Here is a 17,726-nt window from a genome sequence, read left to right as displayed (position 1 = left end):
TTTTAAGACTCAAGAGTCAATCAGTGAATGTTTCAATTGATTGAATGTTTGGAATATAAATGTCCATATAAAGAATTGTAAATGATCAAGGGGCACATACAGTGTTAGGTTGATCAGAGCACTTTTATTTTTTCTTCACAAGTCCATTTATTTTATGTACAATATGTAAACACGAACACAAGCCCAAAACAGACATGCTCACAGGAAATAATATCCAGCCAAATGCAGTTTCTATCTTTCCACCTTCTTATAGACAGTCTGATCAGCTTTGGAGAATCAGTTATAAACAGAGGCTTCGCTCAGAGCTGACATTCATATTATGAAGTAATTTATTTTCAAATAACTTTTTTTTTTTAGACACATAGAAATGTGATTTCCTTAAACATACTATAAAAACATATAACACTATAAATATTGTCCAGGTACTTTCTTACAAAACTTTGTACAGTTTACACGTCTTAGTTTTTTTTTTTATAAATCACAGATATTTTTATGTAGGTTTTCTATACAATGTGGAACAACAATACAAAATTGGTATGAGCCAAAAATGCCCCAGCTGACGTGAAGAGGACATAGTTGCAAATATAATGTTTACCATTGCATTGATCAAAAAATCTTAAATGACATGAAGCGGACATGGTTTAAAACAAAGGTGGAACTTGCATAACTCAAAATACCTGTGATGGCACAATGATTAATGAATATCTATCAATAGCTGTTTTTGTCTCATTATATGAAGACCATTCAAAGAAATACAACAGCTGTGAAATACTAAGAGCAGCATTGAGAAGTGTAAATATTCTGCTGGTTGATACAATCTTGTTCAGAGTTGAAACAAAGTGGTAACAGAGCTATAACATAACTACAGTATGAAAACGTATAACCTCACATTTTAGTTCTCAAGACAGACTACTTTCACATGGTGAATCCACCTGATCACCGACTTATGGAAACTGTGAATGAGAGATGAACCAAACATAAAAAAAAGTCCACCAAGCAGATGTACACATGGGAATGGAAAAATCAAAGTGATTTGTCACAAAGGCCTTCCAGCACCAAGTTTGACGCCACATGTCTGATGTAAAAAGCCCCACAGCGTTAATGCAAGGTGTGCGAGAGTATCTGTAGTGTAGCAGTTAGGTCACAGTAACGCCAGCACTGTCCTTGCTCTTGTCAATAAGTGTGGGAGAGTTGCTTTTGTCCGATATGGATCCTGCTCCTGGGGTCAGGGTCTGTGTGGCAGGAGGAGATTGGCCTGTGGATTTCACTGAAGGGATGGAGTTTGACTCTGCTTCTGGTTCCTGCTGAGAAGCTGAGGCTGGAAGAAAAAATAAAATATAAAAATGAGAACATTGACAATGTACTGTATATGTGTTTGTGATGTCTGCAGAATTTGCCTCTTACCCCACAGCTTGCGTCAGTGGCAAGACTGTCTATAAAAAAATAATGATGAGGTAAGCTATCTGTATTTGTTATTGCAAGCCGACACTGTACTCTTTTCAGTAGGTTTGAAAGGCCTTTTAACTAATGAGTGCTCAGGATGAGCTCAGGATGAAAGGAATTGGTGAATACGTGACAATTTGCAATTAGTTTTTAGGAAGAATGACAGAGATAAAATAGAAGTTCCAATGAGGGCCATTGAAGTACGATTCAAAAGATATATATGTTGATTATTATTACCAGTACTTTTTAAAAGGTTAGACAAAACTTGAATGTGCATTATATTTCTGATTTTATTGTGTTTACTGATATTAAATCTCTTACTTTAACACCGTCCGTATTGTGTTTGTGGCTGAAACTTCCATTTTGGATCATCCATGCTTGCCTACCTGACTGCGTGCAGGACTTCATGTGTTCAGGCCAGTGTGCTTGCTGGCAGGGGTAATCGCAGTAACTGGTGTTCCAGCAGCAGTAGAAGATGGCCTCCTTCCTGCAGTTAGCGCACCACTGTTTCTTTTTGGTCTCGTCCACCGCTTGCTGCTTTTCCAACTCTGTCTGCTTTTTTACCTCCGCCACCAAACGTTCTCTTTCCTGCTCGAGACTCTGCCTCATCTCGGCCATTGTCAGTTCTACATTTAAGAAAGACACAAAAAACAGTATTCATAAAATATTTATGAAAAGACTGATCAGTAGTAAATCCACTCTCAGAGGTGTGACGACACATTGCTAGAATCTTACCAAGATTGTGTTTCATCTCAGACAACTCTTGTTGATGCAGCCACTGCAGCTTCTCAATCTCTATTCTTAACCGCCGGATCTGTGGCAAAAATAAACGGAGATTAAAACTTGCCAAGTATTTGCATGACAAGCATTGGTCTATATGCCGTGAATTTACCTCAGCAATGGTGTTTCCTGATGTGCTTTTGGAAAGATCGTTGTAGATTTCAGTCATTGTCCCTTTTATCGAATCCATCATCTGCAAGATTTAGGAACATTTTGATATTAGTACACAGTTAAAGTGAAGGTGGCAGAGAAGTTATATTATTAATATGAAGTAAAATTGTCAAAATTACTTTGTTTGTGTATTTGGTTATGTCAGCAGCCACATCGGCTGAGCCTGTAGGGATCTGCACGTCTCCTGAACTGAAAGAAGAGGAGCTCCCTGTGACCTGGGCAGCTGTCGACGAGGAAGTACTCTGAGGTACGTCCTTTTGCCCTGTAGGGAGTAGAGGATAGAAAAGGGAAATCAATCATCTTTTTATCCTCTTATATCTCATTATTTTTGGTGTAATGTTCAGGTGAATGATTATGCTGGTGTATATACCCTTGGCTGCCTGTCGGGTCTGATAGCGGGTACTTGAGGAGTTCTGCAGCTGCTGTGGGCTTTGTGTTTGCCCCGGACTCTGAGCCGGGGACTGCACGGCTGCCGGCTCCTCATGCTGCTGCTGCCTCTGAACCTTCTGCATGTGCCACTTCTGAGAGGACGTCTGGAACTTGGTTGGATTCCAAACCACCGCCTTCTGCACGGCCTGAGCGGCCTCTTTAGGCAGTAGAGGGCGCTGTTTCTTTACAGCTGCAGGTACTGGCGATGTTGTGGAGGCCGGGGTGGCAGGAGAGGGTGCACTGGTGGATCCACTGGAGGCTGTGGCAGCACTGGGCTGACCAGAAGCTGCAGTGGAAACAAGGTTGAGGGCTGCTGTGATGGCCGGTTGTAAAGAGTCTTTTAGGTTAGAGGCGGCCTCCCGTGATGGAGCAGATGCTGCAGCTGATGAAGACAGTTTACCTGAGCAAAAATAAAATAATATTTCTCCATAAGTGTGAGGCATTATGGATTTCTACTGTGGTCAATTTAAACCCAACAGGGTTGATTGAGGAACTAGACTTGGAGCCACTTTTGAAGACAAACAATTAAATTAACAGGATATTATTTGTAATGAGTAAAATAGATAAGAGTTCCCGTGCACATTTTCAATGTCCATGTCTAAAGATTGTTGGATAAAGCCTTTGTGGCTCCAACATGAGCTGCACTGAGAGATAACAGAATACTTTTAGTATTTAAAACGTATGTTTCATGAATTTCGGAAAGGTTAACCGTTTGCCAGATTTGTGCAAATTTTGTAATTTGACAATTTATATTTCTGATAAAGGTTGTTTGTTTGAGAATAAAGACGTTTTATAAATAGTATTTTTAAGAAAAGGGGGACCATAAGTTATCTATTGTAATTTACCAAACACACATCACTAATACACGGAATGTATAAATAAGAAAAACAGGAGCGACCGGCTCAGACATTAGCCTGAGGACAAGATAGCTATCTATAAGGCCTCACCTTCCAGCTTGGCGACATTGGGCTCTTTGAGAGTTTTGGCTCCTGGCTCTCTCCTCGCCCTCTTTGAGTCGCGGCCTCCATGTTCGTCTCCCAGGTCGATCACCAGCTCTCTTTCAGAGTCAGAGTCCTGCTCAGCTGATGATGTGGCAGCAGCTCCTCTGCCCTCCTCTGGGGCTTTGGGTTTGTCAGCGAGAGGCTGAAGTGTTCTGGGCTTCTCCTGGAGGTCCCTCACTAGGCCGTTGTTACCGTGCTTGTCTTTGAGCATGGGTTCAGGAGTGGCTTTATCCACTGTCCTCGTAACTCCCTCCTTACTCTCTCCGTCGGCGCTTGCTTTGGGCCTTTTTCTCTCTGCTTTGTCCTTGTCGTCCTGGGCGGAGATCTTTGGCTTGTGTTCCTCGTCGCTGAGATACTCGCTGTCGCTTGAGTCCGATTTCTCAGAGTCCTCTGAGTCGCTGTGATCCACACCTTTGTATACGTCTTCAGAGATCTCATCTATACCTGTATGGAGAAGCGAATATTCTTAATTACTTTAAAAGTATAGCAAAGAACGGTGTACTTCGTCTCCGTCAGACTGTGTAATAAAGAATATAAGATCATTTTCTTTGGTAGTAGCCTGACACCAGTACTAAATCAGTAGCAGTCACAGTATCTCTGAAAGATTCTTGTTTTATGTCTTTTGGGTGAATCCTCCCAAATGTATCCCATGAAATATTGCATATATATCATATTCAAACTATAAATAAAACATTCTTCTTGCTAATAGACTACACAAAAACTGAAATATTGTTCTTGTTGAGTAAAAGAATAAAGCTCTGTGCTTAAAATATCCCAAAGGTAATTGTGTGTATGTACCGAGCTGTGCCTTGCAACTCTCAATGGTCTTGTCCAGGCTCCTGATGGACCTCTTTGGGGTGGGGAGGGAAGCTGAGCCCCCCTGCTGCTGTTGCTGCTGTTGTTGTTGTTGTTGTTGTTGTTGCACGGTCTCACTCAGCTCCTTCAGATCCATCTCAGCCTTCACCCGGTCTGAGGAGACAGAGGTAAATGTTCAGTTTAAGCACAACATGAGCGCAATAATGATGATGATGATGATGTGTTTAATATTGGTCTTCATGATAACATGATTACAGTTACTGTTGGTACTGACCCAGGTTTAGATTGAGGATACCGCCTGTCCCTGCAGTCCTCTCCTGCTTGGGCACTAGTCCAGGGTTAAAGGGCTTCGGGCTGCCTGCAGGACCCATCTTCCCTGACATAGGAGATGCTGTAATTACAAATGTTGAAAATTGTTTAAAAACATCCATCATTCCACTCATGACAAAGAGTTGCTTCTTGAACATTTGAATTTGTTCTTCATGGCCTGTCTGGTTAATAATCACAGCAGTTATGGAGCAACATCATCATCCATTCTAAGATGTGTTTCTATCCACCTGATGAATGCATTTATTTTGGAGATTTGTAGTATCTTGCTACCAACACGCTGTTTTGAAATATCTTTGATAAATTGCTCATATCAAAAATAGATTATAGTCCCTTTAACATATAATTACCAGTACAGTCCATTGACTCCTCTCCAGTGCTGTAGTGGAAGCCGGGATTCCTGCTGTGCTTTTCCATTTCCTGCTCCCCATCCGACCCCGTGTGAACCGAGGAGTTGGTGCTCATGGGAGACCGAGGCATGTCTGTCATTGAGACCCTCCGGCTCATGCCACTGGGTGTGGAACTCTTGCCCAGGACCATTTTAGGAGACGCAGTTATATCGAAGTTGAAGCGGAGTTTGTCTTGTTTCTCTGTCTTCACTGTCCCAGCACTGGGGTTGGAGGGGTCCAGCAGCATCTGTAGCTGGTTGTTGGGCGTGTAGGGAGTCCGGAAGGGTGCATAGTTGAAGACCCCAAATTTCTTGCTAATGTTTTCCACATAGACCTCCATCTCTTGCATGGCACTGTTGAAAATGCTCTTTGTCTTCTTCACAGAGAAAGGGATCTCTTTGGACATGAGGTAGCAGTTGTTGATGGGTACCCAGGCCCTACATACAAGCACAATTACAAAATTAGAATAACCGGGATGTTTATCTGGGCTTTAGATGTTTCCCAAATTCATATACATAGAGCAAAGTTCCTCGACAATGCTGAAACGCTTCTCTTACCTGTCATGTTGCCCGAAGAAACGTGCGTCTACCTGCCCGTCCTTTTCTCTAAGTGCTTTTGCTGGCCAGAAGGGAAAGCCCTTTAGCTTAGCCCAGACCAGAGGGTGGGGTGGACTCTATTGGGGACAAAGCAGGATAAGTCAGTGCCTGACATCTCTAAATTCAGAACTTAACTGTATTAATATACTGCTCAAGATGTAAGGACCTACACATGGCTCACAAAACCAGTTGTCTCTTTTTTGGCATGAAGACAGGTAGCACTCTGGACACACTTCAATCTCATTCATCTAAAAAATATGTAAAAAATGGAAAACAGATATCCAATTAATGATTAAAGCACAAATATTTATGGAATATTTGCAACTATTAAATTAGTAAAGCTCCTTACCTCATGTTCACAAATCTTGATGATGACTTTAGCAGTTGCTGTTAATTTGTGATTGCCTGGAATCAAATCACCATCTTAATTTAATGGTTTAAATGTGTTGAATAAGGTGATTCTTGGTATATGAAATTAGCTTACCTCCGTTATAGATTATGCAGTTGTGTAAAATCCATTTCATGTCAGCAAGAAAGGCTTCAGTGCAGCCATACATTTTCTTTTTGATATTCTATTAAAAAGAGAAAAAAAACAAGATTAAAGACACTTTAAAGAAAATAAGTATTCATTATAAAATCGGAGCCTAAGAATGGTTCTATGTTTGTTTTAATTTCAATTCAATTCAATTCAAAGTTACCTTTTCTAAAGTTGACAGGTCCATGGCGTGGAAAATGTACTCTGAATAATCCGGGTGCTGTTCCAGAGACACAGGCTTCAGAAAAGGTTCAGTCTGCTCAGCATGGACAAAAAAAAAAAAAAAGGAGACGCATACATTAGCCAATGTTAGATGTCTGATGCATGTCCTGGACTTTTGTGTTTGAATATAAATGTCACTTAAAGTCAAGTCATTTCTATTTTTATCTAACAATATCACAGATTTGCCTCAGGGGCTTTATAAAAAACACATTCTTATTCTTATTCTTATTAAAGCAGCATACAATGGATCTTTACAGGTCTTACCCCAGGCTGTTTAATCTTTTGAAGAGCGAATTTGAGCAAATAGGAGAGTTGTTCTATTGTGAGCAATGTCATTGCCTTGCTCTGGGTTTCGATGCATTCAGCAACCGTTATTTTCTGCAACAAAATACACTTTTTTAAAATAATGACACGAAGAACACATAATGAAATCATCAAACACCAATTACAAGAACAGGATACCAATAAACAGTCTGATTTAGATGTTTTGTTTTGATTTAGCTTGTATATTTAGATTTTTAGATTGTTCCAATGAAAAGAAGACCGTAGTAAATTTGCCTGAATATTAAGAAGCTGATCAAAATGTTCAATATCTAACATCTTTAAAACTTGCAGTGTGAGCAATAAGCTTGCCGAGTGTCGCACCATGTGTCATGTAGGGCTAAGGTTTTTTGAATCAGCCAAAACAAAAAGGCAGTTATTTCACCAATTTGTCCTTGTGTCCCTGAAGCTGCTCATGGCACATAGTCTGACACCCGTTTTGTCTACTAAGCAAGCAAGATTGTGCCTTGCCACAATCGTTTTTGTACAGCCACACACATACACGTCTTCTGCGAGATACCTCACACTCTGGACAGAACCAGTCGCCCTCGGGCTCAGCTGGTAGTTTGAGGCACTTGGCGTGGTACACCCTGGGGCAGAGCTCACAGCAGAGCACCTGGCCCTCGCGGTGGCACAGCCAGCAGTAGAAGTCATTCCTGCCGTCCTGCGGTACAACATCAACAGGGTCTGTGGTGAGTGCTGGCTGCTTCATATAGTAAAAGGGACCATGTCTTAGCTCTGACTGAAATGCAGGTAAGAAAAACAAGGGGGCAGGTTTCAAAAACACGCAGGAACACAAAAAAGGTGCAGTGCAACCAAAACAAGACAGCATTAAGGATGGATAAGCAGGGAAAGCAGCATATAGGGCATAACAGTTCATAAACCCAACAAAATAATTATTTACAGTAAATAGTTAAATGATCTGAACATTTGACTGAGTGAATCAAGACTAACCAAACAGGTTTAAGGGTGTGAGCTTGAGTATGAGAGCTGTTGTATTTAAGTTATTATAGTCAACAGAGTTAGCAGTGTGGTTATTAAAAACCCAACTTGTACTTTACTGATTCACAGTCAAAATTATCTTTAGCTTAAAAGGTGGGGTAGGTAATTTTGGAAAAACCAGCTCGAGTGCGCTAGAATTAGAAAATACACAGCCGGAACAAATCTGCCACTTCCTTACAGAGCCCCTCCTCCAACACACACGTCTATTAAATATTACTTGAGTAATTTAAAATATTTGTTGACACATTTCACCTATAACAAATAATGCACCTAATGCCATTTGAAAAAAGCTATATTACATTTACTTTAAAATAAGGAGTAATTGCTCGGCCCTAGAATTGTCTGCCAGTTTAAAGTAAGTTAAACAGAGGACTGAAGGGCAAAAGGGAATCACTCAGCATCACAATAATTGGCAAGCAGTTAAGGAAAATATATGCATATATATCATCAAAATACATTCACTTAAATTCCGTATAACCACAGACTATAAATGACCAGAGGTCATTTATAAAACAAAATGCTAAATGTCTGATAATAAACTGTGAGCTGACCATGCATTCATGGCAGTGCACTAAACCTACACAACACATCTCTTACAGCAAGACATCTCCAACGTTACAGCAGCTTACATCCATGCATGTTATGTCCATACAAATCTGTCTTTAAACTGAGTGTACTACAGATAAAACTCAATACTGACGTGCTCTGACACCACGATATGTATTTTTCTTTTAAAGTGAGGAATTGCTTTGGAACTTTGGTGGAAAACAAAGCCCTCCAAACTCATGTTTTATTTCACCACATTTCCACTGCATGGCTCTACTAAACTAGCCATTTTTTAAACTCTTTTCTGGGTATTCCATTAGGAAAAAGTGGTGTATAGTAAAATAAATAGTCAAGCTACTTAAAAATCAATATTAGTCTTATATTTACTTGACCCCGATATTCAAAGGCAGCAGCCTGCAAAACTACATTGCAGTGGTTTTTTTGTTAGGTTGAAAAATAAAGGCTTTATCACATTGCATTGAAAATGATGTCAAGACAATTTCACATGGTGTCGCTATGACAATCAGCTGACAATCCCGTCTGTGCTGAAGGGGTTTTATCCATATTGGAAAGAAAAAAAGAGAAAGACCTGCTACCAAAAGAGAGTTGAATAGAACTTAACTGTGCATTTGATATAGGGCATTTGTTTTGGATTATTTGTGATGCTATCTCCTTTGCTAACTGAAGGAAAGGCCTCCAGTTGAGCGAGTAAACCGTCGTCCATAGCCTTGGGGAGCACGCCAGATCTCGAAATGAGTTCACTGGAGCACTTACCTGGTCTTTGCTGCCACTGTGAATGGCCCCAGGCTTCTTCTTTTTCTTGAGAGGGCTGGGAGAGGTGTCTGAGGGAGAGTGTCCATTGGAGGAATGTGTGGGACTGGACACCTTTCTCTTCTGTGGTGCCACGAGCCGTTCTGCTGACCCTGGTGGGTCAGGGACTGGAAGAAGAAAGACATCAAATCATCACACAATGGGAAAAAGACTCGTTCTGTTCACTGCACATTACAGAAAGTTAAGAAGATTAAAACACAGGTGCCATGACAGTTATTAAGCTACTCTTAGAAAAAGTCAAGATGGGGGAAAACATAATTAACAGAAATATATCCTTCCCAGCATCCCCCAATCTTAGAGTTTAGCACGGAAATACACATTTTATTTCAGCTGAGATATTAAATGGTCAGATGCTTAGCGTTTACAACAACATGGTAAATAAATATCTACTGCTGACAGAAGTCTCACTGATCCCATTATTACTAAGGATGCCTCTTGTACATATTATATTACCACATTATAGTAACAAATAGTTCAAGGGCTCCCACTGAACTAACAAAACCCTGCGTTGATACTTGACTAAACAGGCAGGCAGCCAGGCAGATGGATTATCTTTGCAATCCTAGGAGACCGAAGATGCATTACACAGCTCTCATAACTTAGTTAATAACCTCTACATTATCGAGGAACTAAAATGCCTAAGATGGTTGACTCTTAATGAGAGGTGCTCGGCCTTTGGAGACTTACCTTTGGATCGTACGGATGCATCCATCCCCTCTACCACATCAGACTCTGTCTTTATCTCCTCCTCAGCCAGACTGCTGAGCAGCACACAAGAGCACACAGAAATAGAGAAAGAGAGGCAAACACAAAGTCAGAAAGGGTGATCAGAAGCCACAGCAGCATAACAGTAAACAAGTGGAAAACCACCTAAGGCACCCAGGTCCCAAAGGATCTGTCAATAGGGACTACTCCAGGTTACCATTGTTATTCATTTTGATTTCACTTAATTTAAGCACATCTCTGACATTGTGCTTCCAAGTTCAAATTATTTCTACATCAGTGAAAAACGAGTTCAAATCATTTTTGACACTGCAAGCAATTGTAACAATTGCCATGGCAACGCTCCTCCGTGAATTAATATTCACAACAACACATACGACCCTACGTCCTTCAGCAGCTATAGAATGTAGCCAAATTAGGTCCTGATCTTTGCGGTACTATTTTGATAACAAATGGTCAAAAGAAAATTAGTAAGGGAAGTCAGAGAGTAGGTCCTTACTAATGGATGGAGAGTGTCTCATGATAATAAAAGTATATGTTTCCACTACCCCTCGAGCCCCTTCAGTAACAACAGGGTTACCCAGGAGAATTTTGGCCCATTCTTGGCAACAGATAGCAAGAGGTTCGCTTCACAAGCTTCAAGAGAAGTATATCTAAAAAAGGTTGGCCTAAAGCTTCACCAAATGTATATTTAATAGCAGCTTTCTTAGACAAATTCATGAATGCATCACTGCAATCTGTGAATTCTTAAATTTGGACCCATGCATTTTCCATTAAGAAAATATTCACACACATACTTGTAGTTACACACATGTACACTAAGCATTTTGTATGGTTTCTTTTAAAATGAGCTTTTTATCCTGCTGTGTTTACAAAGCTTGTGTAATCAAGGTATTATTATTAATTTAAAAAAAAAATCTCAAGTTATGAATCAATCGAAAAGAGAAGAATATATAATTGCACACATGCACATAAAGTACAGGAAAACCTGATTTCCGAGGTCTAATGTCCTGCTCTCATCTCTTTTCGTCCAAGGACAGAGTCAAAGGGGGTGAAAATAAAGGGGTTCTGGTGATAAATGCAAGTCTTTGAGTATTTGGCTCCTCCTTTGTCAGAGCAACAGAGGGCCCTGTTCCAAGGATGTCGCCTTTATTCTCAAGCTCCAAGAAGAAAAACCCTCCCAAAGACCCCTGACAGGTCACACACTTGACCAGTTCATAGCTTGCTCGCAGCTCTGGTTTCCAGCTAGGATGACGGGTTTACAGGCTACGACTCAAAGGTCAACCACAATTGTGGGATAAGCCTCTTTTTTTTTTCTTCTGAAAGTAAAGGAATGCTGTTCAAGTCCCCTCCTCCATTCTTAAAGAGACATTCCTCACAAAGTTGATCAAATGTCAGTTCTCTGAGAGGCATAAGGAGGTTACTACACATATCCAAAGGTTTAACGACCCAGGGGGAGATTAGATCGGATCACATCAGCTATCACATCAACACCCATTTAAACACTAAGTCATCCTTAATGTTTGCTTCACGACTCGGGTTTAAAAATGATTAAAACCTCCTCTTTCTGCTAGTCAAAATTCCAGATAATGTAAACGATTGTGTAAACAATTCACAATCATCAAGGCTATTCTAAAAGCATCCATTGTTCTCTCAGTATGCTTATCACAGAGAGCTTATCAAAGTGAAACTCAACAAAATAAATGCATCATAACCTGCTTCGCCTGAAAAGAGCAGAGTTTCTTTTGAAATATGGCATATGGGTATCTTGTTTCAGCCTGCCAACAGCCACGCACACACACACACACACCCCCACACACACACACACACTGAGAAACCCCAAACCCTCCGGGGCCTTCCTGTTCCGGACTGAGTGAACAAACGAGGCCCACATGAAAATAAGACAACGTTAGCCAAGCCGCTCTGCTACGTGTACCTCAGCCCTGAAAAGAGAGACACTCGCCTTCAGCGTGGAGAGCTGCTGCACAAAGTGCCACAGCCCTATCATGTTGACACAGTTAATTACAAGCTATGCTGCTACTACCAGGAAGACAGGATGACCCACAGTGAAAAAGTATGCTGATCCAAAAGACATTTTCAGATTAGGAGCTATGATCCATCACACAAGGCAAATAAATCCTCAGCAGATTCTGGGATGTATTCCAGGGAGACGCGGGGTTCAGGAAAACACACAGTATTCCCCTCTGCAAGCAGTACCTGATGGACAAAAAGGAAATAACACTGACTCAATGCCTTTTTAGATTCCACTCCTGTGAGAGACGAGCAGGGTTCTCTCGTCACAAAAAAATGGAGGCCACAGCTTGCTCCCCTCCCCCCTCTCCCCCATCCCCCACTCCGAGACTCAGGCACTGGCACATCCATGCAGGAGGACCAGAGAGATCTGTGGAGATTACAGTCCAACATTTCAAAAAACACGGCTGTGTCAAGACCAACCTTCACTGACGACCACACAGATAAGGAGGAACACAGAGAGGGAGACACGGGAAAATCCAGCAAAATGTGAGGCACTCATCTCCCTTTTTTTCCCCTTCGATCATGGCTTGCCTCCTTGCCTGAATACTGCTGTCATAGAATAATTAGATTTCATTCTGAAGAAAGAGGGACCATCACTGTGAAGCCACACTGCGATGCTGGCAGAGCTTTTCTCTATACTTAAAGAATGTGCAGTACTTACACATCAACAGACACATATCTGAACAAATGGCCTCTCTTTATGGCGGTCCAGGAAAGCTGCTCGATGCAAACATCATTACTGCACTCTTTGCTCTGGAACTGCCACTGAAAACACTTGGGATTAATACCAGTGACTACAAAACATCCAACTCCCTGTGCTACCCTCAAAAACCCAAGAGAGGTTATTAGGATCTTCAAATGACAAGAGAGATTCAGCTTTCACAAGACCAACAACCGCATGCAGAAAAATGAAGAAATGCATAGTTTAGCTTTCTCTCCTGAAATCAACATACACATAATTAAAACAAAAGGAATAAGATCCTTTTAAAAATGTAATACAATTATTTTAACCACATAACCTGTTTTAGCATGACTCCTTCACAATGTTAAACAATAATAGGCACACAACATCGTGTATTAAAGAAAAAAATTGACCTGGATTTATATTAGGCTGTACAGGGTGAATCAAAGATGGCTGTGGAATTTTCCAGAAGGCCCTTGCTCTCCCTGCTGCTCTCCCTCTGATTGTCAATCTTTAACCTCGACTGCAGCTGCAATTGGCTGGAGGGCCAACAGGGTGGAACATTATTGGTCGGCTGCGCTGTGCCACACGGATCACAGTGTGCAGGCTCCCCTCTTCCTCTTAAAAAGCATTTTTGCTGCAATGCAGAGATTTCCCCCTGCGTAAGACGTTTTGTATTCCTTGCTGTTTAGTTTGCCCTTCGTGGTTATGAGAGAATAAAACAGAGGGGATTTGAAAGAATGACATTTCTTTGGAGATTGTATTTGTGGTTGTCATGCAGGACTCTGCAATTCAACCTCTTCCGTCCTGTTTAGCTGCCTCGTTGACTCAGAAGGAGGCCCACCCAATCTGTCCAAACAACACGACGTTACGCATTGCCGACATTTCCAACTATCGGTGTAGCTTTTATACAAACAGGCTTAATCAAGCACTATGGAGTAACAGTGAGAAGTAAATGCAATCTATGGGAGGGACTCATTTCTATGTAATAGTGGAAGTTAACTTCTGGGTTTACAGAGAATGCGAGCAGAGATTGTCTTGTTACTATTTTCTATGTGTCGTGTAGATGAAACACATCTTGTGTCATGCCACAAGAGAAAGAAAACGTCCTTTGTTTCCCCCCACGCAGTAGAGATTGCTAAATTGGTGATACATTATGTAACACAATGTACAGTCTGTGCTCTGAAAAATCCGGGGCAACACGCAGTGACAGGTTTACTCATGCACCTTGTCTTTGTGTATATGTCATTAAAATATCTATAAAGATAAGCGTCTTTCTTTATATCTGTTATATCACATTACTTGTTTATGTGAAGCAGAAAGAACACAGAGAACCAAGAGGGAAAAATATTGCCACACATACACAAACAGACACATACACACACATCAGTAAAAACCTGTTTAGTCTCGTGTTGTTTCCCTGTCCCTGCTGTCTGGTCTGTGAAGAGAGCACTAGAGGAGAGCCAAACACAAAATGGCCCCTGTCCTTCTGAGTATCAGAGAGTGGAGGAAGCAGTTTCACAATAGTGTTGTAGAGAGGACGAAGCCCAGGGCTGTAAACGCAGGGCCTGTAGCTTTAAAGAAGAAGAACCCTGAGTCCTAACATATTATTTCTTATAGATTCAACTGGAAGATCTCTCTTGGTCAAAAGGTTTGTTTCGTGCCGGCTCATAAGGAGAGTGGAAACTACATGCCCGGTACAATTTCCTTTAATGTGTACCAAGCCAATCAGTTTTCAGTTTCTTTTTTTCTTGTGTAATATCAAGACTAAAAACCCGTATTCAGATATGCTCTTCACTCTGTGTCTTCCTAACATCTGTTGCCCCCCACGTCTTTTCCCCGGCCTGGCATGACACACAAAAAACAGCACAGAGCCAATCCACTTACAAAGGGTACATAATACCCCCCCTTCTCACCCTCCACTGCCCATCCCCCATTCTTTCTCTGCCAGGCTACAACACAGACTGCCACAACAGAGAGGGAAATGTGGGTGCCATTTTTAAATCTAACTCTCTTTTGCATTATAAAAAAGGAAAAGGATTTGCCATGGTCCACTCTGCCTCCTGTATGGCAGCCTGGTTGTCTGGGGCACCCATGTGACCCTGAGACACAGAGAGAGAGCAAGGGTGAGAGTCGTTACCCAACCCCCCACCCTCACCACAGTGGAGCACAGAGGCCTGCCGAGGCCTCCAATCCACCCCAGCTCCTCCTCCTGCTGCTGCACCACACTAAACTGATTTTTAAGGTGTGCACATTCATCATGAGAAAGCAACAGTCACCACAACGACAAGAAGGAAGCCATGTTATTATCAAAGTTAAGATAAAAAAAGACAGAGCTTACCTCTGTGGATGCATGGCTGCCTGACACACTGTTATGTCAACACTTATAAAACATGGAGGACACTCTCAGCCCTCAGCCGGGGAAGGCTCCGTTCTTCAGGCAAGGCGATCAGGCCCCGGTGTTGTTAGCCAGATCCTGACTGGTCGACTTCCTCACAGGCAGGATACAAGGCCGCTTCTGATTGGCCGAAATGTTTCCTGAGTAATTATCTTTGTTCAGTGCAGGCAGGGGCAGCACTGTGAGTGTGAGACAGGGGGAAAAAAAATAAGCATAGAACTAGGCCACAAAACCACAAAATAACATGATTAATATAAGTATTTTTGACATACAAACCCTGTGTGACACTGTTTTGAAGCTTCCAAGTGTAGACCCTGGTTGTAGTTGTCTTATTTGAAGGCTTTAGAAGTATGAATGGCAGCATGTAGACTGTGAAGAGCAGGACACCATGGCTTCTCTGCACAAGCCTCCATTTTTTTTATGTGGAGAGGCCTTTGTTTAAACTCCTCCCTCCCTCTTGGCTGTTAGAAGAGAAAAAGAGAGGCTGTTGCTCCTTACCTATTTTGACATGCAGCCTGAAAAAAAAGAATAAGAAAATAAGGCAGCTCAAATTAGAATTTGTACAGTGAAAACATGTTTATGATGATTTGTAAAGGACAGTGAAAAAATGTTATGTGAATAATATTTTTGAATGTCACATGTTACTGGTGTTACTGGAATAACTTAACGGCCTTTGTAATAACCCGATGAGTTAACAGTAAATATGAATTAAAGTAAAACATTTTAAAATATGTATCCCTTCCTCTATGAGAAGGAATGCTCACATTTCAATTATACACCATGGGGGCTTTGTATAAAGTGTGCTAAGGGTATTCCTCTTTAACGTCTGTGCTATAACCGTGATCATTAATAATTAAACACAGATGAATAATGCACCTGTTTTTTTGTGTCCTTTGATATTCAGCAGCAGTGATAAAATACACAATTAGTCAAATAGGATGTAAACAAATCCTACATAATAACCCTGTCATACATGTTTCGCTGAAGCAATTGTTGACTCAATACTAGAATGACTATAGGTGTGTAAATTATACTGTTATATTGGACTGCATTATACTGAAAGGGTTTTTTCCTACACGCAGTTAAAAATCACGTCCGACTATAAGTGACCTATTCATAATTTCATAATTTACCAGCTATTACAGTGTAGTATTATCTTCTACTATTGTCTTCTCATCTCTCCGCAGATCTGAAATGTGGTTTACAAATAGGTTTATAAAATACAATCGAGTACGACGAACCAGTTTGTGACCGAAAGTGAAAAAGATGTGCGCCCAACGTGGGGCTCGAACCCACGACCCTGAGATTAAGAGTCTCATGCTCTACCGACTGAGCTAGCCGGGCAGTGAGAGTGATTAGGAACACTACGCAATTTGTATTAAAACTGATCCTATAATTTATACTATTACAAATTATATGATATGACATGGCAATTACGTTATGTGAAGCTGTATCACATTTCAGCCAACTGGTTTAAAAGTAGAGAGTTAGCTTATGTTTAGCTATTCCGGTCCTGTCTCATACTGACCTCTAGCGGCAGAGAACCAAACGTGTTCAAAATGTGTCACCTGGATGCGTATTTGACATAACATTAGGCTGCAAATTATTAGCTAATAAAAAAAGCTATGGGGTTACATTTACAATGACATTAAAATGCCCAGGTAAAGCCACAAAATATATACGTCAGCAGTTACTTAAACCACAAAAACACTGACTTTCGCTTGCGTGCATTATTAAAAGAAAGACCACCCTTACAGTTTCAAAGAAAACTTCGACTCACGGTTAATTAGCTAAGGTGACGACAGCTAAAATGCTTGCTAGCATTAGCCGTTCGCAGTAATGCTCGTGTATCATCAACGCCATGTTAACATTACTTACCTGACTGTTGGTTATCTCCGTCATTTCTCCATTAATCTCGGTTAATTCAGATGAAACCCGTATAAGTAACTAACAATCATATGACTAAATGACATGTTAATTAGTTAAACACGGGAGGTCTCCAAACACACACAATGGAAACTTCCGGTCTTTTTCTTTTTTTTTCCAAAATAAAATCTTGAGCTTTAAATTTGAGACCTCGGTTCGATCCCCAGTATCTCCTGCATCCAGAAAAATTGAAAACCTATTATCCGCAATATGCATTTAACATTTCAAAGGTGCTTGCTATGCACATTAGACCCTTTCATATTTTTCCTATATTATATTATAGGATTAAATCATAATGATAATAAAAATAACTTGCAGCCAAAAGTGCTTTACAGAGCAAGATAAGAATAAAAACAATAGCCCATTTGTAGAAATAAAGAAAAGTTATAAAAGCAAAACAGAAAAACAATGAGAGATGAACAGTGATACCACTACAATAACCCATATTAAAAACCTCATTATATCTATCCCTATCCTGCTGTAAAAAGAAATGCACTAAATGCTTTGGGGTTCTAGCAAACAGATTAAAACTAGGAGTGATTTATTACTCTAAG

The 17,726-nt window shown here is 40.8% G+C and overlaps 1 protein-coding gene across 10 annotated transcripts; it reads right to left on the bottom strand.

Annotated features, from left to right (window-relative positions):
• Positions 1–104: 104 nt before the first annotated feature.
• On the bottom strand, positions 105–17,266 carry LOC307037325 (MYND-type zinc finger-containing chromatin reader ZMYND8-like). 10 transcript variants are annotated; one of them, XM_079678116.1, is made up of 24 exons: positions 17,125–17,266; positions 15,519–15,761; positions 15,190–15,425; positions 14,765–14,950; positions 14,234–14,337; positions 10,097–10,170; positions 9,353–9,516; positions 7,551–7,772; positions 6,974–7,087; positions 6,651–6,743; positions 6,437–6,524; positions 6,302–6,357; positions 6,123–6,200; positions 5,914–6,029; positions 5,318–5,793; positions 4,915–5,031; positions 4,623–4,793; positions 3,771–4,268; positions 2,765–3,223; positions 2,514–2,656; positions 2,336–2,416; positions 2,179–2,257; positions 1,830–2,069; positions 105–1,318 (listed from the first exon to the last, which is right to left on the bottom strand). In XM_079678116.1, the coding sequence occupies exons 4-24, from the start codon at positions 14,783–14,785 to the stop codon at positions 1,137–1,139; spliced, it is 3,576 nt and encodes a 1,191-aa protein (XP_079534242.1). In that variant the 5' UTR covers positions 14,786–14,950; positions 15,190–15,425; positions 15,519–15,761; positions 17,125–17,266; the 3' UTR covers positions 105–1,136. The 10 variants fall into 10 exon arrangements, with proteins under 10 accessions (XP_079534242.1, XP_079534240.1, XP_079534243.1 ...); XM_079678114.1 differs by having other exon boundaries at positions 105–1,433; positions 6,302–6,375; positions 14,246–14,337; XM_079678117.1 differs by lacking the exons at positions 14,234–14,337; positions 14,765–14,950 and having other exon boundaries at positions 105–1,433; positions 6,302–6,375.
• Between the last annotated feature and the right edge of the window lie 460 nt (positions 17,267–17,726).

The sequence above is a fragment of the Notothenia rossii genome, assembly GCF_949606895.1.
Source record: "Notothenia rossii genome assembly, chromosome: 4".
Taxonomy (NCBI): domain Eukaryota; kingdom Metazoa; phylum Chordata; class Actinopteri; order Perciformes; family Nototheniidae; genus Notothenia; species Notothenia rossii.
This window is presented reverse-complemented; position numbering and strand designations above follow the sequence as displayed.